The 25,397-nt window shown below is 34.9% G+C and overlaps 1 protein-coding gene across 1 annotated transcript in view; it reads right to left on the bottom strand.

Moving 5' to 3' along the window:
- ATF6 (activating transcription factor 6) overlaps positions 1-25,397 on the bottom strand; it is a 245,648-nt gene that overhangs the window by 127,226 nt on the left and 93,025 nt on the right. Inside the window, exons 12-14 of the mRNA XM_031935524.1 lie at positions 23,890-23,985; positions 20,501-20,597; positions 17,483-17,597 (exon numbers count right to left, since the gene is read on the bottom strand). Of these exons, the coding sequence (XP_031791384.1) occupies positions 17,483-17,597; positions 20,501-20,597; positions 23,890-23,985 (308 nt within the window). The remainder of the gene's footprint in view (positions 1-17,482; positions 17,598-20,500; positions 20,598-23,889; positions 23,986-25,397) is intronic.

The following is a 25,397-nucleotide window of genomic DNA, read 5'->3' as shown; positions in this document are numbered from 1 at the left end:
TGAAAACCATGACACGAGAAATACGTGACAAATGCACAAGCTTCAGTAACCGACTCGATCAACTGGAAGAAAGAGTATCAGCGATTGAGGATCAAATGAATGAAATGAAGCGAGAAGAGAAACCAAAAGAAAAAAGAAGAAAAAGAAATGAACAAAGCCTGCAAGAAGTATGGGATTATGTCAAAAGACCAAATCTACGTCTGATTGGGGTGCCTGAAAGTGAGGGGGAAAATGGAACCAAATTGGAAAACACTCTACAGGATATCATCCAGGAGAACTTCCCCAACCTAGCAGGCCAGGCCAACATTCAAATTCAGGAAATACAGAGAACGCCACAAAGATACTCCTCCAGAAGAGCAACTCCAAGACACATAATTGCCAGATTCACCAAAGTTGAAATGAAGGAAAAAATCTTAAGGGCAGCCAGAGAGAAAGGTCGGGTTACCCACAAAGGGAAGCCCATCAGACTGACAGCAGATCTCTCGGCAGAAACTCTACAAGCCAGAAGAGAGTGGGGGCCAATATTCAACGTTCTTAAAGAAAAGAATTTTAAACCCAGAATTTCATATCCAGCCAAACTAAGTTTCATAAGTGAAGGAGAAATAAAATCCTTTACACATAAGCAGATGCTTAGAGATTTTGTCACCACCAGGCCTGCCTTACAAGAGACCCTGAAGGAAGCACTAAACATGGAAAAGAACAACCGGTACCAGCCATTGCAAAAACATGCCAAAATGTAAAGACCATCGAGGCTAGGAAGAAACTGCATCAACTAATGAGCAAAATAACCAGTTAATATCATAATGGCAGGATCAAGTTCACACATAACAATATTAACCTTAAATGTAAATGGACTAAATGCTCCAATTAAAAGACACAGACTGACAAATGGATAAAGAGTCAGGACCCATCAGTTTGTTGTATTCAGGAGACCCACCTCACATGCAGAGACATACATGGGCTCAAAATAAAGGGATGGAGGAAGATCTACCAAGCAAATGGAGAACAAAAAAAAGCAGGGGTTGCAATCCTACTCTCTGATAAAACAGACTTTAAACCATCAAAGATCAAAAGAGACAAAGAAGGCCATTACATAATGGTAAAGGGATCAATTCAACAGGAAGAGCTAACTATCCTAAATATATATGCACCCAATACAGGAGCACCCAGATTCATAAAGCAAGTCCTTAGAGACTTACAAAGAGACTTAGACTCCCAGACAATAATAATGGGAGACTTCAACACCCCACTGTCAACATTAGACAGATCAACGAGACAGAAAGTTAACAAAGATATCCAGGAATTGAACTCATCTCTGCAGCAAGCAGACCTAATAGACATCTACAGAACTCTCCACCCCAATTCAACAGAATATACATTCTTCTCAGCACCACATCACACTTATTCCAAAATTGACCACTCCTCAGCAAATGTACAAGAACAGAAATTATAACAAACTGTCTCTCAGACCACAGTGCAATCAAACTAGAACTCAGGACTAAGAAACTCAATCAAAACCGCTCAACAACATGGAAACTGAATAACCTGCTTCTGAATGACTACTGGGTGCATAACGAAATGAAGGCAGACATAAAGATGTTCTTTGAAACCAATGAGAACAAAGATACAACATACCAGAATCTCTGGGACACATTTAAAGCAGTGTGTAGAGGGAAATTTATAGCACTAAATGCCCACAAGAGAAAGCTGGAAAGATCTAAAATTGACACTCTAACATCACAATTAAAAGCACTAGAGAAGCAAGAGCAAACACATTCAAAAGCTAGCAGAAGGCAAGAAATAACTAAGATCAGAGCAGAACTGAAGGAGATAGAGACACAAAAAACCCTCCAAAAAATCAATGAATCCAGGAGTTGGGTTTTTGAAAAGATCAACAAAATTGATAGACCACTAGCAAGAGTAATAAAGAAGAAAAGAGAGAAGAATCAAATAGGTGCAATAAAAAATGATAAAGGGGATATCACCACCGACCCCACAGAAATACAAACTACCATCAGAGAATACTATAAACACCTCTACGCAAATCAACTAGAAAATCTAGAAGAAATGGATAATTTCCTGGACACTTACACTCTCCCAAGACTAAACCAGGAAGAAGCTGAATCCCTGAATAGACCAATAGCAGGCTCTGAAATTGAGGCAACAATTAATAGCCTACCAACCAAAAAAAGTCCAGGACCAGATGGATTCACAGCTGAATTCTACCAGAGGTACAAGGAGGAGCTGGTACCATTCCTTCTGAAACTATTCCAATCAACAGAAAAAGAGGGAATCCTCCCTAACTCATTTTATGAGGCCAACATCATCCTGAGACCAAAGTCTGGCAGACACACAACAAAAAAAGAGAATTTTAGATGAATATCCCTGATGAATATCGAAGCAAAAATCCTCAATAAAATACTGACAAACCGGATCCAGCAGCACATCAAAAAGTTTATCCACCATGATCAAGTGGGCTTCATCCCTGGGATGCAAGGCTGGTTCAACATTCACACATCAATCAACGTAATCCAGCATATAAACAGAACCAAAGACAAAAACCACATGATTATCTCAATAGATGCAGAAAAGGCTTTTGACAAAATTCAACAGTCCTTCATGCTAAAAACGCTCAATAAATTCGGTATTGATGGAACGTACCTCAAAATAATAAGAGCTATTTATGACAAACCCACAGCCAACATCATACTGAATGAGCAAAAACTGGAAAAATTCCCTTTGAAAACTGGCACAAGACAGGGATGCCCTCTCTCACCACTCCTATTCAACATAGTGTTGCAAGTTCTGGCTAGGGCAATCAGGCAAGAGAAAGAAATCAAGGGTATTCAGTTAGGAAAAGAAGAAGTCAAATTGTCCCTGTTTGCAGATGACATGATTGTATATTTAGAAAACCCCATTGTCTCAGCCCAAAATCTCCTTAACCTGATAAGCAACTTCAGCAAAGTCTCAGGATACAAAATTAATGTGCAAAAATCACAAGCATTCTTATACACCAATAACAGACAAACAGAGAACCAAATCATGAAGGAACTTCCATTCACAATTGCTTCAAAGAGAATAAAATACCTAGGAATCCAACTTACAAGGGATGTAAAGGACCTCTTCAAGGAGAACTACAAACCACTGCTCAGTGAAATCAAAGAGGACACAAAGAAATGGAAGAACATACCATGCTCATGGATAGGAAGAATCAATATCGTGAAAATGGCCATACTGCCCAAGGTAATTTATAGATTCAATGCCATCCCCATCAAGCTACCAATGACTTTCTTCACAGAATTGGAAAAAACTGCTTTAAAGTTCATATGGAACCAAAAAAGACCCCGCATTGCCAAGACAATCCTAAGCCAAAAGAACAAAGCTGGAGGCACACACTACCTGACTTCAAGCTATACTATAAGGCTACAGTAACCAAAACAGCATGGTACTGGTACCAAAACAGAAATATAGACCAATGGAACAGAACAGAGTCCTCAGAAATAATACCACACATCTACAGCCATCTGATCTTTGACAAACCTGACAAAAACAAGAAATGGGGAAAGGATTCCCTATTTAATAAGTGGTGCTGGGAAAATTGGCTAGCCGTAAGTAGAAAGCTGAAACTGGATCCTTTCCTTACTCCTTATATGAAAATTAATTCAAGATGGATTATAGACTTAAATGTTAGACCTAATACCATAAAAACCCTAGAAGAAAACCTAGGTAATACCACTCAGGACATAGGCATGGGCAAGGACTTCATGTCTAAAACACCAAAAGCAATGGCAGCAAAAGCCAAAATCGACAAATGGGATCTAATTAAACTAAAGAGCTTCTGCACAGCAAAAGAAACTACCATCAGAGTGAACAGGCAACCTACAGAATGGGAGAAAATTTTTGCAATCCACTTATCTGACAAAGGGCTAATATCCAGAACCTACAAAGAACTCAAACAAATTTACAAGAAAAAAACAAACAACCCCATCAAAAAGTGGGGAAAGGATATGAACAGACATTTCTGAAAAGAAGACATTCATACAGCCAACAGACACATGAAAAAATGCTCATCATCACTGGCCATCAGAGAAATGCAAATCAAAACCACAATGAGATGCCATCTCACACCAGTTAGAATGGCAATCATTCAAAAGTCAGGAAACAACAGGTGCTGGAGAGGATGTGGAGAAATAGGAACACTTTTACACTGTTGGTGGGACTGTAAACTAGTTAAACCATTATGGAAAACAGTTTGGCGATTCATCAAGGATCTGGAACTAGAAGTACCACATGACCCAGCCATCCCATTACTGGGTATATACCCAAAGGATTACAAATCATGCTGTTATAAAGACACATGCACACGTATGTTTATTGCGGCACTATTCACAATAGCAAAGATTTGGAATCAACCCAAATGTCCATCAGTGACAGACTGGATTAAGAAAATGTAGCACAGGCCGGGCGCGGTGGCTCAAGCCTGTAATCCCAGCACTTTGGGAGGCCGAGACGGGCGGATCACGAGGTCAGGAGATCGAGACCATCCTGGCTAACACGGTGAAACCCCGTCTCTACTAAAAATACAAAAAACTAGCCGGGCGAGGTGGCGGGCGCCTGTAGTCCCAGCTACTCCAGAGGCTGAGGCAGGAGAATGGCGTAAACCCGGGAGGCGGAGCTTGCAGTGAGGTGAGGTCTAGTCACTGCACTCCAGCTCGGGCGACAGAGCAAGACCCCGTCTCAAAAAAAAAAAAAAGAAAATGTAGCACATATACACCATGGAATACTATGCAGCCATAAAAAAGGATGAGTTTGCATCCTTTGTAGGGACATGGATGCAGCTGGAAACCATCATTCTCAGCAAACTATCGCAAGAACAGAAAACCAAACACCGCATGTCCTCACTCATAGGTGGAAACTGAACAATGAGATCACTTGGACTTGGGAAGGGGAACATCACACACTGGGGCCTATCATGGGGAGGGGGGAGAGGGGAGGGATTGCATTGGGAGTTATACCTGATGTAAATGACGAGTTGATGGGTGCTGACGAGTTGATGGGTGCAGCACACCAACATGGCACAAGTATATATGTAACAAACCTGCACATTATGCACATGTACTCTAGAACTTAAAGTATAATAATAATAAGATGAAAAAGTTATTAATTTATGAAATCTTGACCCTTAAGTAGATGTCTTTTAATATTCTGTATGACAAAATGGGAAATACACACAAAACATTTCTGCCGCATATCAAAGTACAATTGTTGTCTAGAGGAAAACCACTTGTATAACTGAGTTGTGAGCTGCACTAGCTACTTTCTTCATGGAACATCACTTTTACTTGAAAGACTGACTGATAAACTATAGTTGTTTAGCCTTGGGTATCTGATAGATATGTCTTGAAAATAAATTAAGTGAATCTACCACTTCAAGGAAAACTGACATATTTTTTAACAATGATAAAATTTGAACCTTCGAGTGAAAACTAGAATTTTGGAAAACTTGTATCTGCCACCATGAACTGCTCATAGTACTTAATGACTTTTCTGATAAGATTTGTGATAGTATTAAAGAATGTGACATTTTAATACATAATAAAATGTGTCAACATTTGGAAGACCTGCATAACTCAGTGAACCAGTATCTTCAAATGACCAATGTATAATGTAACAAAACCTTGCATAGGTAAAAGATTCATTCAAAGTGCAAGATCAACCAATGGATTTTAATTTCAGATTACTAAAAGTCCATAGATTTGGCTTCCATGTTGCAACTAACCTTTAAAAAACTACCTCTTGTTGCATTTTGGTGTAGCATCAAAGAATACCCACAATTATCTGAAAGGCTTTTAAAACAGTCCTTCCTTTCCAACTATATCTCTGTGTGAGGCTGGATTTTCTTCATATATTTTGACCGAAAAGAACAGATATAAGAGTCTAGCTGGTTTCTACTAAGCCAATTATTAAAGAGATTTTTCTTAATGTTAAAAAAAAAAATGCTACTCTTCTCATTAATGTTTCTCTGAAAACATAAAGGAATTTGGAAACCAAAAAGTTTGAGAACCACTGATTTAAAGATCTCCATTCTCTTATCGCTCAGTTTGGTTTTGCACCTGATGGCAAAATAGAAGCCTGAAAGGTTAGGGTCAAATATACAGAAAACAAGGGAATGGACAGATAGACGGACAAGCAAACATACCTACATACATCAGAAAATGTCTGCCTATGTGGCTGTGGCTTAGATTATCCTCATTCCAAAGTCAAAGAAAAATTATTATTTTTACTGTAAATCATTCTCTCTAGTTCACATTGCTCATAGCTCTACTAGAATAGATATTCAGAAGCTGCTAATTCAAAGCACATTTTGGGGGGAGAATTCAACTGACCTCTTTAAGGAACTTCAAAGTAAGTATGTGACACTGACCAAGACAGACTCATTTGTAACAGAATAAAAGTTACTGAACTTCTATTCAATAAAAAATGGAATCAGAAAAGAAACAGCTGTAAAATGTAAACTGAGTAACAGTTTACATGTTACTGTTAACTGTTACATGTAAACTGTTTATTCTGTATGATATATTTTAGTTTAATTTTTCAAGATTTATTTTAAGGCATATTATAATCAGACAGAGATGACTCCAAATAAATTATTCAAAAGACAGTTTATGTCAGATTTAGCAACTTGACAAGCTTATCTTAAATTCACTCCATACATGAAATGAGCACTCTGCAGGGGACAGTCTCATCTTTCTAGGACATCACAGACACATTATATAAGGAGCTTATTCAGTCTGGGGCTTATTCATTCCAGAGGTTAAAATGATAGCACAATCTGTTTAGCACCCTAACTGAAAAATAATCCTTTCTGTCCATGTATTACCAAGATCAGTATTTCGACTTTGAAACACAGAGAAATTCTTACTGGGTATATAATTTCCCTCATGCAAAATGGCACTTAGACTTTTAAGAATGCATTTGAATTCACTCATTTTCAAAGACTGACTTCTAGACTTAAACATGAGACACAGATGGTCCTGATAACAATACTCAGTAAACTGGACTATCACGATTTCTTTATCACATTACAGTGACTATATAAACTAATTGAGAATATAGTGTCAAACTGATGGATTTGGTATCTAGTTAATTTGTTCATTTATTCATTCAATGTTTATTGAATACCTGCTACATGCCTGATATGCCATGTATTGGGAACAGAGTCATGACTAAGACAGACAAGAGTTCTTGCCCTCAGGGTACTTAGAGCCTGGCAGGGGAAACAGACATTAAACAATCGCATAATTATTATTTAGTTAGATACTATACTTCTACTCTCAGCCAATCATCCATCTTGCAGGCTTCCAGTGTGATGCCCATATTATGAACTGGATGTCTCCTGAAAGCCCACCCATAATGAGATCTTTATAGAAGATTAGCAGCAATGTGTTGAAATAAATATCACACAATTATCAGTCTTAAGATTTTTCAGGAAAACACTAACTGTCAGTGTTTAGATTTGCCGGTGGTGTCAAAAGTTAAAATATTAAGAGTCCAAAATGAACAAATCACTGTATATAGGAGAGGGGAGGAAATGACATGAGTGTTTCAGACCTTGGTCCTGAGTTAGATCATAAGTCAACAATTTTTCCTAATTATAATAATTGCTTCCTCCATAATTAAGTTTTGTGACATCATCAGAAAGGTTATACCAAATTTTATGTAGGCTACTTTGCTAGTTTTCTAACTTAATATGAGAAAAAATTATAAAATCATTTACATATAAGTTAAATGAGAAACAGATCTATCAACTTTAACATTTTGAAAACTCTTTACCATTATTAAAAACCAGCTTCGTATTTAAGATTTAAAAGACTTTTGATATCTCAAGGAGTACTTTAAATATGATTTTATTCTTCAAAAATCTGGTTTCAATTCCATACACTCTTTTATTTTTCTTTTCTGTAGACCTACTGCAAATAAACAAAAACTGTTCAACTTTCTCCATGCTTTTACTTTAAACAGAAAACAATACAGATGAGGAACAAACAATGACTTGTTTATTTTCCTTTAGAACATCTGTCAAGCATAAAACATAAACTCTATTCTTATATGTATATAAACTAACTACAATAGTCCCTATTTACCTTATATCCTATCTTTATATCCCTCCCATCCTTAACACAAACACATACACACACACTCTTAGTTCTCTTCTCCTTATCTATATCTAGGATATCTCCACTTCCTTCCAGTGTCAAATTTACCAAACCATTGTTTTTCTTTCCCATTCTATCTCTACTCTGGATTCTGTTCTGATTACTCTACAATAAACATAATCTCAAGTTACCAATGATTTTTATGTTTACACAAGACAAATGAGTTTCTTTCATTTCTCATTCTCAGGGAGCTCTATAACATCTAATACCACTGACAGCCTCCTTTTCTGAACTCTTCTTCCTTGACCTCTATGTTTTAAAATAACATAAACAATTTTGATTTATTTTCCTTCATCTGTACTCTTCCAATTATCCTATATTTCTAATAATTTCCTCTGTGTTTCCCTGCTGGCTCTTGTTCCTCCCACACTATTACTTTGAGTAACATGTGGCTTGGTTTTCCACGGGGCTTTATCTTGGTCTCTGGAAAATGATCCTGAAACTACTCAAAATATGTTGTGAAAAGAGAGATCAATGGAATTAAACTCCAAGTTGACTACCTTCAAAGATATGATATTTGGATATCTTAAATAGGCAATAGAGGGAAATGATCAAGAATATAGACTCTGGAGCCAGACTTTCTTGGTTAAATTCTGACTCTACCATTTCTAAACTATGTCACAATGGATAAATTTGTTTTTTCATTTCTACAGCTGAGTTTTTCTTCCTTTTTTTAAATCTTTCTTATTGGAGTTCACAATGGACACAATTGCCTCAGGTTCTTCAACTATAAAATGATGATAACTGCACCTATCTCAGGAATATTACAAACATTAAAGGTTGTCGTATTGTGTACTGTGTAAGTGTTATTACATAAATTACAAAACTGCCAGCTATTCAAAAAACAAACTAATTTATAGCCCCACCTTGTAACCTCACATTTTGTTGTTTTTGTTATGGTTGTTTTTCAAAACTCGTAAAATATACTAACTCCACTAGACTGAATCACTTAGTAACTTCTAAGAGTTTAAAGCAATACTACAGCTTTCTAACAGGAAAGTGTGCACATACACAAACACACAGAAGAAAACTATAGGTTTCTGGAGCCAGAAAGAACAAAGCAAATCTACACTAACTTTATCACTTAACATATAAGGAAACTGAAGATGACAGGTACTAAGTGATTTCTCTAAAGTCACATAGCAGATGTCACTGAGTGGCAAAATTGGAGCTAGAATGTAGGTCCCTAGGGTCTGTACCTATGAGTTGTTTAAAATACATTTTTTTCCCTCACATATTCATGATGTGAAGAAATGCTCTTCCTGGGAAAGCAGTTCTGCTTTGGGGAAATATTTTCTTCCCTCATCACAAAAAATTTTGATGAGAACTTTAAGCTATCAATCATTAAATCCTACCTTTTTTTTTCCTTTTTTTAACTTTTATTTTAAGTTCAAACAAACATGTGCAGGTTTGTTTTATAGGTAAACTCGTGTCACAGGGGTTTGTTGTACAGATTATTTTGTCACCCAGATAGTAAGCCTAGTTACTCAATAGTTATTTTTTCTGCTCCTCTCCCACCTCCCACCCTTTTTTCAGTGTAACTTTAGAAGTCTTTCAGGGATTATTCTATTCCACAGCTAAAAGTCCACCCACACCAAAGCTGACTATATATTCTTGAAATTTTCATTGCTATCCAAGCCACTGAAGTAATTTTAAACATTCATTGAGAAAAATGTCCTCCTTTGTTTCTGCAAACCCCACCTCTAGTAATCTTTTGAAGAGCAGGACATAAAAAATAAGGGTAAACGGCACAAATAAACAGTTAGTGGTCTGAGTAGTCAACATTTATTTAGGACTTACTCTGCACAGCCTGCAATGCATTGCAATAGATCTTGTAAAAGACAAAACAGAATGAATAGACTTTATCCCTGCCCAGAGAAAGCATACAACCTAAAAGGGGGAGATTAAACAAATGCATATGAAAAACACATTTTACAATAATAAGACTACCAAATAGCGCAAGCAAATAAGAACAGTTGAAAAGTTATCAAGACTTGGATGGATCTGCCCACCATTCTGAGAATTTTGAAGACTTCATATTATTCTTGAGTTACAAGTTCTCTGTTTGTGGCTATATACAAGTCTAGTTACAGACTATTGAACAATCATTTCTCAAACATAAAGCAAGTTACTTTAGACTTTGTGTTTGAAAAGTGTAAGAAAAAAAAATGTTTTACGTTAGCTAGCAATGTTATAGAGACAAAGAACAAATAGTTAAATCCTCTAAAACGACACAACAGTAATTCACATTTAACAAGGACTTTGAGATCAAATGCTTCTGTTCTCAAAGACCTAGCATGCCACATACAGAAAACATAATAAAATGTATTTACACACACAAAAATCCCACTCTTTTCAATGAGAAGCTCTAGAATACCAATAACTAAAACAGCTTCTATTTTTGCTGAACTACTTCCTTTTTAAGACAAAGCAAAGACATTTCTTTTCCACCATGTTGGAAATTTCAGATACTGTTTTAAAAAGAAACCAGAAACTTTCAAGGCCTATTTATTCTATTTCCTGACTTGAAATCTGAAGCTATATTATAATATTTCAAACTATTATATTATTCTCCAGCATTATGAAAGCATAATCTAATAAAGTACTTAACCTACAATCGGGTAATTAACAAACAAAAAATTTTTGAAGTTGTGTAATGAATCTGCCAAAACTGTCCAGCAGATTTGTCAATGAAATATCTTGATTTTAGAGAGTTAGAATAATTTGTTATTTACATATGCTGTAATATATCTAGAAGTACCAGATATAAAGAAAAAAGCACTACAATGTAAAGAAAAAAAATCACTGTATTAAATTAGAATCCATTAATTATTGCCCTAGTTCTAATGCTTACCATTTTTGTATCCTTAGATAAGCTACTTAACCTCTCTTGGCTTCTGCTTTTTCAGCCATAAAATTGGACTAAGAATACTTATGTGATTATATGTAAGGAATTTCTAAGATTATGCATGTGAAAGAGGTTTGTAAACTACAAAGGTAGTTTACATTAAAGTGTTAATATTTGTATATAATAAAGTGAAACAGAAAATGGACATATAAAAAGAACATTATTGGTATAATGATTAAATAAATCTAGGTTAAGTTTATTAACCTAGGGTACTCAGTCAACTCTGCTCTATTTTTGTATAATGTGTTTTAGACCTGAATGAGAATATATTTTAAAGTTAAAAATTAATTTTAAAAAGCCTTCTAAAAGAAGGTTTCTTAAAACATCTCTCTTCTGAGATAAGATCCTTTTCTAAAATGCAAGTATCTTTCCAAACTCATCTATTCACATTGTTTTCCAGCTAGAATTTGGCTGAAAGGCCATGAAAAAGTGGAGATAAGAAAATGGCCAAACTCCAAGATCCATGTGTACACTCAAGTTTTGAGGTCTTAGGAGCAAAAGAAGGAGCTGTACCCTTTTGAAGTAGACTTTATAAACTAATTTCCTTTGATACTAAAGAAATTCCTCCTGCCTCTGAAGATTTTATATATATACATATAATTGTATATAGAATTTTTATATATGCATACAAACTAAACATAAATTTCTAAGAAATAAATAACAAGCATTAAGAAAATATGCCATTCTTCATGTTTTAGGTATTAATCTAGGTACGAAGTTATAAAATATCATTGCTATTTTTGAAATTCGTTTTTATGCCCATCCGTGGGACTAAACCTCTGGCAAACATTTTGAACAAATAACATCACCAGTCAACCTTTTTTTTTTTGCAATAATTACAGTATTTCCTACAATGTTTCCAAAGTTTCAAGTTTCTGGCTCCTACTGCTTGAATCTGTACAAAGACTAGAATCCATTCCTTCTCCAAAAAAAGAAATCAGTTAGGTCTAACAAAAACCTACTCCAAATTGCTCCCAACAAATAATTTTAAATATAGATGCAAGTACCTCAAAGTTCTACTTACTGACATAGAAAGCTACACCCAGGTGAGTTATTTAGCTTTACAGCTTAGATTCAGAGACAATAATAAGCTGATCATATCTGGCTAGTGCAAACTATAAATGGACAAAACAGAGATCATCTCTAACTAAACTTTCTACTGGAGTTCAGCACAGTAGATATAAGCACAGCTTATATTACTTCTCAGATCAGTAAAATAGATTCCAATTTCTTTAGGCAAAACAATGTAAAAAATACATTTTAAATGATTATGAAAAACAACAAACTTCCATCACTGTGACTTCTCTCAATGGATCACGTCTAAAAGCATTCTGCTCAGTAAGCACTCAGTGGTAGGCATCGCTGAGTGTCAGGGGTGGTCACAAAAGCATACGGTATTTCCTGCCTTCAAAAGGCTTATCATATAAATGAGAAGATGGGCCTTTTAGATCAAACAATTAGACACCAATACAAGAAAGAATTTAATGCACACTTACTAAGAATGGGGGAAAATAATAATAATAATAAAAGGTTGTGTGATATAATAGTGTATGAAGCTCCCAGCACCTGCCACAATCATTTCCTCAGAAGAGCAGCCCCATGTTCTTCCTTCTGCATAAAGCTGTTGGCTTACAAAGCAAGGGAATACATTTAATGAAGCCAACCCTATTTTTCTTGTCACAAATGAATAACTATGGTTCATAAGCCAAAGCTGCCACAGTAATTCTCTGCATAAGAGAACAGAACTACCCAATCAGATCTTTGTGTTTGAGGAGTATGAATCAGTAATGTGTAAAAAAGATTAAAGTGGAATCACTGGAGCTGCTGTCAAATCAGAAATGACAATAAACCTATTCCAATTCTCCATGAAGACTAGTATATATTCCACCCTATGAAGCATAAGCACAGAGGGATTATTTGGATTCTGAACCAGCTTCTTGTGCTTCTTTAATCTCATGTATCTTACAACAAGTCCCTATTACTTAAGGTTACCTTTATAATCCATGCCATATATATGATAGTGTTAATAATTTTTATAAGGGACCAGTAAGGGGTGAATACCCAAATATGGTACTATTGCTAGAATATTTAAAATACTTGGAAAGAGAAGAGAAAGAGACACCTCTCAGGCAGTCATACGGCTATAGCTCAGGTTCTTCTGTAATATTATGTATGTATTTGAAACTGATGAAAAGACACTTTACGTGTTTACTTACAATTTGAGACAGGTACTGAAAACAGAAAATGTAATAGAAATGAAAAATGTTCCCAAAGTAGGCACCCATCTCATTTGCAAAAGAAAAAATATTAAACAACTAGAGATAATATGGCAAACTGACATTCATAGTCATCTGATTCAAAGAGAACCTGTTTTTAATGAAAAACTGCCCCAGGAAGAAATGCTTTCCCTATATATTAGTGGATGAGACAGCAATATGTAAGGATGGTATTTAAATGTGTATTGAAATAATAAATTAATATCATTTCCCCACCTTTCTTCTCAATGTTTATTTTCTGCCCTTTTAAAATCATCTTCTTATTAACTTTATTTGAGCTTTCCTGAGTATTTGTTTCTGTCTTAGCTCTTGAATTCATTTTGTTATATTATTTAATCAACCTCCTCCCTCCCTCCCTAAATAGTCTATCATACAAAAGCATTTTTAAAATAAGCATTATTGAGCCCAGGAGTTCAAGACCAGCCTGGGCAACACAGTGAGATCTCATCTCTACAAAAAATAAATAAAAATTAGCTGGGTGTGGTGGCACTCTCCTATAGTCCCAGATACTCTGGAGGCTGACGCAGGAGAACTGTTTGAGCTCAGGAATTGGAGACTAAAGTGAACTATGATTGTACCACTGTACTCCATCCTGGGCAATAGAGACCTTGTCTCTTTAAAAAAACAAAAAAAACCAAAAACCAAAAAACAAACAAAAAGAGCATTAAACTTAATTGGATTTTGTCTTATTAATGTATCAGTTATTCTACACTCAAAGTGACTTGGAAGTTTGAGAAAAAGTTATTCCTCAACCTCCCTCTCCAAATCACACTAAAACAAACAAATCAGAGAGGAAGAAAAGGCAAAGTGTTTACAGGAAAATAAGCTACAAATAACCAGAACTAAGCAAAGAAAGCAGAATAGGTTACTATGTTGGTGGTTAAAAAACTCTTTAAGGAAAGTCAAAAGAACAGAAGCAGTTTGGACCTTTGTCTGGACTACTGGGATCATAAGCATTTTCTCTTGCTGAGCTATAACAGGAACTCAGTAGTTACCCAAGAGTGTGTCTGCTTTAGAGAAAATAATTTCAACAGCTCAACTGTAAAGAGATTAAAAGGTACAGGAATGCAGGGTGTGAGGGAGTGTCAGTTTGGGAGAGAGTGGCTTAAATAACAGTACTAAACAGTCAATGGCTACTTCTACATTTATAGGTATTAAAATATTTTGTTAAATACATGTCCATTCATAAAATAAAATAACATGGCTTGCTTATTGGCTTCATTATAAATGTGTGGTTCACGCTAAGCCGAAACCTGGGACTCTGGAATCTTCTTCTGAATTTCCAATGTAGTATCAATTACAATAATTTCTGCCAATAAAATTAAGAACCTAAGTGGGAGAAAAAGTCTACATCCTTCTACACAAGAAATGAGGCCACTCACCTTTTTAATGAAACTGTTAGAATATTTTATATTGAAAGATGAAAGAGAAGACCAAGCATGAGGTAATTTATTATTTCATTTTCATTTCAGCAAGAGCAAAAAGAACAATCCAGGCAGTTAAGAACTAAATTCTTGTCCCATAACATAGTTTACAGTCATCAAGATAAAATTAACTTCCTTTTCCCTACTACCGAACCAAAACAAGAAAAAATAGAAAAGGATGTTGTCTAACTACCATTATCTAATTCAGTTCAGGTTTATCTTTACTCTCCCTTGATAGAAAACACCAAAATGTGATAAATCAGTAATTCGAAAATGAAAAATCCAAACAGAATGTTAGACATGCTCCTAATAGTATTTGTGTGAGAAACAGTCCTAACAGTCTTTCTGAACATCAAGGGGCTGTGGGGGGAGTGGAAATCAATAATTTTCTAACAGCACTTTTATAGCAAACTAATGAGAAATCACTTTTTACAAATGCAAAAAAAACGCAATGCATATATATTTTTTAAACCACCATTCATTGTCTTTTATAAAAATACAGTCCCTTTAAAGCTAGGATTGGTTGGGCGCGGTGGCTCACACCTGTAATCCAACACTCTGGGAGGCCGAGGCAGGTGTATCATGAGGTCAGGAGATCAAGACCATCCTGGCCAACATGGTGAAATCCCGTCTCTACTAAAAATACAAAAATTAGCCAGGTGTGGTGGCATGTGGCTACAGTCTCAGCTACTCAGGAGGCTGAGGCAAGAGAATTGCTTGAACCTGGGAGGTGGAGGTTGTAGTGAGCCAAGATGGCGCCACTGCACTCCAGCCTGGGCAACAGAGAGAGACTCCATTTCAAAAGAAAAAAAAAAAAGCTAGGATTGTTTTCTCTATAAAAAATACTTGTTTTCTTCCCTTAGAAAAACTGCACTAACCATGACTTCAATCCATGGCTTGACAAGTGTTACTTCTAATATCTGTTATACTGTTTTCATCAAATGATACAGTAGTTATCCTGAACCTCAGAAAAACTGTCTATTGAGTATGAAAAACATGCTTCTACAGTAACTTCCATAAAATACACTTCAACACAATCATTTTAACACCCAACAGGTTTCTTCTTCACAGTGCTGAATCTTATTCTTAAAAGTTTACTTTTTTTCTCCTACTTTGAACATAATTATGTCAATAGTAAAGGAAATACTCTGTTTTCATAGACCAGTATAGTTGGAACCTTGCGGGAAACACTGTTCTCAGCTGCCCCCTTGCTGCTGAAAAGAAACTTTGAGGCTTGTGCTATATAGAAATATACCAATTATGTCTGAGAGAGTAAGGTGAACACAGGGAATTTTGTGAAAAGGCAGTGATCATGAGACGCTATGGCTAAAGGGTTCCAAATCTCTTAGCATTTTTGATTAATAACTGAAAATATATAAGATGTTTGATCTCCCTAGTTTTCAAGTATCAAAGTTCTCTGGTCCTAAAAACCTGAGCTGCTAGATATTTATACCTTAGGAAAAGAATTAACTAGTTAACTGAGAATTTCAGTGATAGTGAGCGGTAATAATCAGAGAATAAATTTGCTCATTCTACTGTTAGTATAGACACTCGTCCCTCTGTTTATGTAGGACTGGTTACAGAGCCGCCTGTGTATCCCCAAATCTGCACACACTCAAGTCCCACAGTTAGCCCTGTGGAATCTACATGTGTGAAAAGTTGGCCCTGCATATAAGTGAGTTTGGCATCCTGCTAAGGTTGAGAAAAATCCACATATAAATAGAACTGCTTCATTCAAACTTGTGTCGTTCAAGGGTCAACTGTACTTACTTCTAACCACACCCAGTGTATTCTTAAAAAAAAAAAAAAAAAAAAAAAAAAGGTCAGCTACTCAGTATCACTTGAGCCCAGGGGTTTGAGTCCAGTCTGAGCAACATAGTGAAGTCCCTTCTTTTGTTTAAAAAAAGAGAGAAAGAAAAAACATCTTGGGATAGAAACCACCACTGAGGAATTCTAATTCATTCATGTGCTCCTGGGTTAACATACAGCACTCTAACAGACATATTCACATGGCAACTCTATGAAGAAACTATTTTCATTTTATAGAAAAAGTAGATGAAATATAAATAGCTATGCATTTTTTCCATTTAGCCTAATATTCATAACATTCAAAAGTGCTAGTATAAACATTTACTTTTATATAAGCTAACTGATTATCTAATGCACTCTTCACCAAGCAAATGTTTAATTAAGAAGAGATAAAAGAGGAATAGAGAGTCTTAGGAACACAGATCCAAACATTCCACGATTAATAATCAGCCTATAATCCATCTCAAACCTACATTTCAGAAGTCTATTTCTCAATAACCAAATGGGAATTGGTTTAAAAGCCTAAATAGGAAAAGCCTAAATAGAATATTTTTATGTTTTTACTTTTCCTTTCGTTAAATACAGTATGGCTATCAGGATTACAAACAATAAAAATCAACAAGTAGTTTATATTTCCTAAATATAAACTCATAGTCTGACACCAATTCCATGTTCATCTTTATAATACTCAACAGCTCAAAGTAAAGCATGTATTACAGTACCTAGACTGTTCCACTCACATAATTTATTTTATATTGCTTCCTATTTCTCACATCTTTGTATTTTCCACAATATTCAGCCCAATGTCTTATGTACAGTAAGCACTCAATTCTTTCAAGATGAACTTACCCTTCGAAATGACACAACATAAAATGTGTCTCCCCTTCTGCGGATGGCTTCAAAAAAGTCTTGATAACTTCTGGGTGAAGCATAATACACTTGTAGCTCACTCCCTGAGTTCCTGCTAAAGTAAGAAAAATATAAGGTATTACTAAAATAAAAAGTTTCATGTTTTCCCAAAGTACTTCCCATTCTAAGGCTGTGTCTGAATTCTAAGAATCTCTCTCAACCAAAATATTAGTTGCACTTTGGCAGTAATTTTGATAACAACATTTTGTAAAGCCCAAGGATCAGGATATTTTATAAGAACCCATTCACTAATGCTAAAATTCTGATTTCTGAATCAAGGCTCTAAAATGTACTAGATGGTCAAACACATTGCAAAGCACGTAAAAATAATGAAAGTATCAGAAAACAGAGAGATTTCTGCGTAGGTTTGAAGGATTTTTAATTTTTTTAGTAATACAAATTAAATCTGAGGAAAAGTCATTTTTCATCACTTTCTGAAATATATGAAGGTGTGCTTGCCTATGAGGTTGTGTGAAAGGTAGAAAAAGCTGAGGATTTGAAAACAGACTTGGTTTAGAATTCCTGCTTCACTTCTCAAGTGGGTACTCTTGGGGAAATCACCCTCCATGAGCAAACTGTTTCCTCATCAATAAAAAGAGGATAACCACACAAACCTTGCAGGACTGTTATTGGAGATATTATATATGTAAAGTGCCAAGCATGGCTCCTGTCCCATAGGATTTATTCAACAATTGCTAGTCATTGATATTAAAAGTACCATGTGTGTGCCTTACTAAAATTAAAAACTAAAATGATAATACCTCAAACCACATCATGTCCCAAAAGATACAGTCAAATGATTCTAATAGAGTTCTTAATGTGTTCAGGATCTTCTAGTGTTTAGGACCAATATCTGGAAGAGTTAAAGGGATCCTGTAATGCTTCGTTTTTCCTCAAACTTGTATGTATCAATCATATATTATTAACTTAAGAAGAGAAAAAGACTGACCTAAATGGAAGTAATAAATGAGTTACAAGAACTTCCTTTGAAATAACTCCATTTGTTCACTAGGCCATTTCTGATTACAATATTTTGAATATATAGTCACTTCTTGCATTTTGTGATAGTTATGTTCTAAAAAGTCACTGCCATCAATGAATTAGTGAATCCTAAACCATTCTCCTAGGGGAAATACAGGGTTCGGTTCCTGCAAGCCTCTGGTTACAATACTTCTGTCAAGTGATCAATATATAACCTTATTTATGTGTTTCTGTTTAAAAACACCTTCTTTAACATATTCATTCACTAACTTGAACTCACAGCCAACAGCACTATAAATCATGCCTGAATGAAACGTATCTAACACACGCAGTTTCTCCACACAGCACACCACAGCCCATTTGGGCTTAGCAACACTAGACAGCAATTCAGCAATATGCCTCGGGCCATTTCAAACAACAAAATTACCAAGAAAAAGCACAAATTTATGAAAAATGTGGACTGTGAAAAGGACCTTGTTTATATAGCTGAAAATAGAAGGCAGAACACTGCCTTGTTCAACCTCACCAGGGAGCATCTACGCATGTTTGCGAATGATGAGAAAAGCACTGCTAATATTAGGGGTTACAGATACCTTTTGGCAGATTTTAGTAGGTGAATTAGCAAATATGGAATCCACAAAAAATGAAAATTGGCCGTAATTCACTAAAACATTTTAACTAATGAAGAAAGACCACGCCATCATAACCATGCATCTAAAAATTGATATATTTTTAAAATAAATGTATTGCAATTGAAGGATATATTCTGCTTAGCAGAGAATTATTAGTTACTATTTAAATATATTTGAATTATCAATTTCAGCAGGATAATACAATCTCAGCATTTTAAACATTCATGATTGCTGATATGCTGCTCACTGCCATTTAATAGGAATTCTCAGTTATTAGTATAATGAATAAAATAGCTTTCAACTTACATTTTTACTATCTATCTATACGTATTTTTTTTTCAGTGCCTACAACACTGGCACACAGTATATTCTAAATAAATGTTAAATTCGTATAAGTGAACTACAAGTGTGTGGTAAAGCTACAGATGGAAGCTGAGATTCTCAACTTTCACTTCAGTGATACTGTTGTCAATAACATCACATCATTATCATCTACCATTGTCATTTACGTACCATGCTAAGTGCTCTAAATATATTATCTAATTTAACCATTATATCATCTCTGTGCAGCCAGCATTTTGTAGATGAGGAAACTTCAATTGCATGTAATCTGTTTGAGCCCACAAAGTAAGAGGCAGAGTTACAATTTGAACTCTGCCCAACAGGGCAAATAAAGCTAGCATCTTAACCATGACACCATATTGCTTCCCATATTATCTTTCCCTTTGAAGACATTTAAACCTCTAGATACAACATTCTCTTCGAAACCTTTCAAAATCTTTAGTATTATGTAGTGAAAAATGCATTGTCAGTAAAACAGCTAGGATCCAAATGCTGAGTCTGCCACTAGGTCTTATTACTCTGAAAATTACAAAAAAAAAAAAAAAAAAAAAAATGATTTGACCAGTTTTTCTATATATAAAATATACTTTTAGTTTTTATATAGATTTAAAGATAAAATGCATGTAAAGCACTCAGGAGGACACCTGGCACAGAGCACTCAAAAAATAATATTCCCTTCCCCTAAGTTCATGAAACAGATGCAAATCAAGGGCAAGAGAGCTATGGGTATTCAAGATTTTCATCAAAATTACGATGGAACAGCACTCCGACTAAATTTGTATGTAAGGGATTTGGGAGAGTTGAACTTTTGAAATTATCTGGCTTTATTCCAACTGCTCAGTAGTATATGTTATATATATATATATATATATATATCTCTGAGTACATGACTAAAACTCATAGATGATAACAAATTTAAGGTGAAAGGGAAGTGTGAATTTCAACTTTCTTAAAATACCAGCTATTTCAAATTCCCTGGCCAAGAGCTTCTGCACTGTCTTACCTGATACTAGTGGTTTCTGTGTATTGAACAGCCATCAGCTGAGAATTTGAGCCCTGTTCCAGAGCACCCTGGAATATTAAAAAAAAAAAGTTTAATACTGTATCATGAAATTATATGAAATCTTCCTATACTGGCTCATTCTATACTTAAATTGTTAAACTTCCATTGCTAAGATTTCTGACATATTAATTTCAAATAATTAAACACTAACAGATATTAGAACTCTTTAGGTCCATTCTCATCTGGGAGAAGTGTCTTAAGGAGATTAAGGCATTTAAGGCACTTCCCATTAAGTTTAAAGAAAGAGCCCAAAAGCTTAGTATAAGCACCACTTTCATGACCAAGCCATATAAGTATTACCGAACATATAACAATGTATGCTTATCTAAAATAATTATCTTCCCAATGACAAGTTCCTAAGAAGTATGAAAAGTCCATTATGAAACTAGATCCTATTGTTTACTGAGTTAAACAGAGACCTTCATGCCAAAATACATATATGAACTAAGCCATCATTAAAGAGTTCTCACTGATGACTCTTCTCAAGAGAACAGTTCTATCTACACCCATTAGTGGCCCACATATACTACACTGGACACCTGTCTTTCACATAGCATTTGCTTTGCACTATGCCTTTTTATTCTCCCTGGTAGTTTTGTAAGCTGATTTTCAGAAGAGGTTTGTCAGGGTATCAGAATTCAAGGGCATATTACCAAGTTCTATTACATTAGAAAGTAATCTTACCCTGTCAAACAACGGTTTAAATAATTTTTTAATCATTTGTTCATTACTGTGTCCATATATCCATCTTTCAGTAATCAAAGCACCTACATGCGCCCAAGCTACAAAATTAAGTATTTGACTTCTGCCTTTAAAAAGCTCGCAGTTTAACTGGGAAGACAGATATAGGAAAACAATACGATGTGATAAGTGCTAAACCAGAAGCAAGTACAGAAGTTTAAGGGAGAAAAGAAGAAGAAACAATTTTGTTTGGTGGATGGAACCAATATGCAGGGATGAATATAGGGGTCCCCACTTCTGGCTCTGTAATAAGTCAAGGATCTTATTTTATAAAAATCTAATATGGGTCTTGTATATTGTAGCTGTTCGATAAATGTCTTGTTTAACAACAAATGAAAAAAATCACCAATAAAATGAAAAGAAAAACACAGTTAAATAATAAAATACTATACTTAAAAAAAAAATACTACACTTACTGGCATAGTTATCCAGTAAGTAGTAAATAAAACCAAAATTAAATTATAGCTAGTGGATAAAAATAAGGTTTAAAATGAACAGATTAAATAGCTGGTGAATTTTAAATGATTTGTGCTACTTTGGCCCATATGAAATGAGCAAAGAAGTCTGAAAGAAGCCAGACTTCTTTCCCTAGTCTCAGAAAGGAATGGGTAAGCTTAGGGAAAGCCAAGTTACAGAGATATCAGGCAAACAGAAAATAGATATTCCGTTTACCTATCCAAGATTTTTATCAATTAACTAAGCAACCTCTGAAAAACTGGTCATGAGCTTTTGCATTTTCAACTGTGTGGGTTTAGCAAAAGATCATAATTGGCAAAAATGTGAGAGACATTTACAAAGAAATGAGAGGATGTTAAAATCTCCAATTGTGCTGTAGATCTTTTTCTCAATTTATCACTTTTTGCTTTGCGTAGGTTGAAGCTTTGTTATTAGGGGTCTATACATTTAGAATTGTTTTATCTTACTCGTATGCTCCTTTTATCAATAAAAAAATTTCTTTTGTTGTCTCTTAGAATGACCTTTGTTTGGAAGTCTACTTTTTCTGATTAATATAGCGATGCCAGCTTTTTAATGCTTCACGTTTGCATGGCATACATACTTTTTCACCTTTATTTTCCATCTTTCAGTGTCTTCATATTTAAAATGCTGTTTCTTATAAACAACATATAGTTGGATCTTTCCTTTTAAAAAAATATCTAGTTTGAAAATTTCTTCCTTTTAATTGATGTGTTTAGCCCACTGAATTTAACTGGTTGGATTTAAGTCTACCACCTTGGTATGCATTTTTAATTTATTCTATTTGTTCTTTATGTGTTTCTCTTTTCCTGTCTTCTTTTCATTGAACTGTATATTTTTTAGTATTCCATTTTTATTTCTTACATTGTCTTTTTAGATATACTTTTTCTCTTCTTTTTAAGACACGGAGTCTTGCTCTGTTGCCCAGACAGGAGAGCAATGATGTAATCATAGCTCACCGCAGCTTCTCAAACTCCTGGACTCAAGCAATCTTCTCCCTAGCAGCTGAGATTACAGGCACAAGCCACCATGCCTGGCTCTAGCTGTACTCCTTTATGTTAGCTTTTAGTAGTTGCTCTAGAGATTATACTTTGATCCAAGTTACCACAGTCGATCTTGAAATGTTATTTGAGCAACATAAAAACTTTATTAATAGTATAATTCCATTTATCCCTCCCTCCCTTTGTGTTCTTATTGTCTTATATTTTACTTCTATATAAGCTATAAACCCCACAATAAATTGCTATTATTATTGCTTTAAAAACACAAGTCTTCTAAAGACATTTAAGTACACACACACAAGATAAAGATAGTTTAAAAAAAAAAAAAAAGGTCTGGTCTTTTTACCCAAATATTTGCCCATTCTGATGCTCTTCCTTCCTGCTAATCTGGGGGTCTATCTGGTATCATTTACCCAAGTCTTTTAAAAAAACATCTTTAGCATTTCTTATAGCACAGGTCTTCTGGAGACAAATTCCCTTGGTTTTCTCTATGTGAAAATGTCCTTATTTTGCCTTCATTTTGAAAGATATTTCATTAATTTTCCCCTTTACCTTTTCTAAAAACTCAAAGTCTAGGAAGAGGATAGAACTATGAAATAGGACAAATCAAATCAAAGACATAATGCTTAGATACAACGGATATTTCAAAGAAATGTCAGTTCACTAAAATTACAGAATATTTTATAAGACATAATGCTCAGATACAACAGATATTTCAAAGAAATGTCAGTTCACTAAAATTACAGAATATTTTATAAGAGTTTGGGATACTCTTAGCAACTGAAAGATGTAAACTGGAAGAAAAAAAGGTTGAAATGAGAAAAGAAAAAGGACAGCAGTTATATTTGCCAGTAAGTCTGTAAAGTGTTAGTCTCATGATGGGGGGTGGAGTGGTCTGGTTTCTTTTTCCAGTATAATATTATAGTTCCTTGGGACTCAGTTCTAAACTTCTTTCTACTCTTCAGTAATTCAAGAAATATTCTTTGGAAATCAATGCTGTGCCAGTCACCCTTATAGGCTCTTTACACTAAGAAACAGAATTTTTTTTAAATCTTAATATGCTTGGCATTGACAACAGCATAAAAGCAGAGTAATTCTTCTCCTTCCTCTAACCAGGAACTTCTTTACTATTAACAAATATAGATTCTTCTCCATCATTCCCTTCTATAGTAGCTAAGATTCTCACATTTCCAAGCATATCTAAGCTCCCTACAGAAAGATATGTACCCAAAATAGCACAGAATGAAATAAGACTTTAAACTACACATCTCCTTCAAATGAACAAAGACAGTAAAATTAAAACAAAATTCTTTTTCTTGCATTAGAATTCCTTGAAGATTAAAGAACACCAAGCACCCGTTCCACAGTAAATGCTCTACTGATTTATCTAACGAACAGGAAAGAAAAACATGACAAATTACATCTAATGGTAAGGCCAAAAAAAAAAAAAAAAAAAAAAAAAACATTTAGGGCAAGAATTTTAATCTAATTTTTCATTAAGTTCATTATACTAGCTGTGTGGGATTACCTACTGGCAATGATCTATTCCTGACTGCCGTGCTCTTCTTCTGTAAAGGACGGACGCCTGAAACCTATATCACTCAAACTATTTTGCCACCAGAGCTCTGGATATAATTCAGATTCTGCCAATAATATGCACTTGTTTCAGATGTGGAAAGCAGAAGAGAGACAAGGTCCATTTTCCCTCTGATCATGGTAGCAGCTGATGTGTAGGCTTTGGCAGACATGAATTTTTGAAGTACTAGACTCCAAATTCCAATGCCAATAAGCAGCTTTGGGACTTTGGGGTATATATGACATTGTGAATGATTACCTGCAGCCTCTATTAGTATTAACAACTAATAAAGTTGCCTACTACATTAGGTGAAAAGAGTTGTTGGAGAGGCCAAGGGAAGCACACAGTAGATAATTACAGAATTTCAGAATGTCAGAGTTTGAGCTCACCTGGACTAGCCCTCATTTTATGTATGAAAACAGTTCCATAATGGTTAAAAACCCACATTTCTTGTTATCCTTTTAATGTACTTTAGAACATAACACATACTGCTTCCAATTAGTCATGAAATAATCAGTTTAAGATGTTTCCATTAGCATGTAAACATGTAAACCTGGTGAAGTATTTCCCATCCAAAAATAAAACTCTTCTTTGACTCCTGTAGCTACTCCATTTCTCTATTCCCATGTATAGGGATCACCCTGAAATAATTTTCTTCACTTTCTCTATTATTACTTCCCTGAATCCATTTTAGTTGGCTTTTGCCATTACCACTCCAATGAAAGAACTTTCACGAAGATCACTAACAAGTTCTCATGGTCAATTCCAAGGTAATTCCTCACTCTTTATCTTAATCATCATCTCTTAGCTCTCTTGGCCCCTGTAATTAACTGTTACATCCCCTTCTTTAATAACTTTCTTTGCTTGAATTTTGGGACACCACTATTCTACATTTTCTCCTATTTTACTGGCCAGTTACTCTTCCTCCTTTTCAAGTACTGGTTCCTCTTTCTCTTTCAGCCTGTAATGTTGGAGATGGCCCAGAACTTGGTACCTCACTCTGTTTTCTTTTTTTTTTTTTTTTTTTTTTTTTTTTTTTTTTTTT

Source organism: Piliocolobus tephrosceles, chromosome 1 (assembly GCF_002776525.5).
Source record: "Piliocolobus tephrosceles isolate RC106 chromosome 1, ASM277652v3, whole genome shotgun sequence".
Lineage (NCBI taxonomy): Eukaryota > Metazoa > Chordata > Mammalia > Primates > Cercopithecidae > Piliocolobus > Piliocolobus tephrosceles.
Note: the sequence above shows the minus strand (reverse complement) of the source record. Positions and strands in the feature narration are given on the sequence as shown.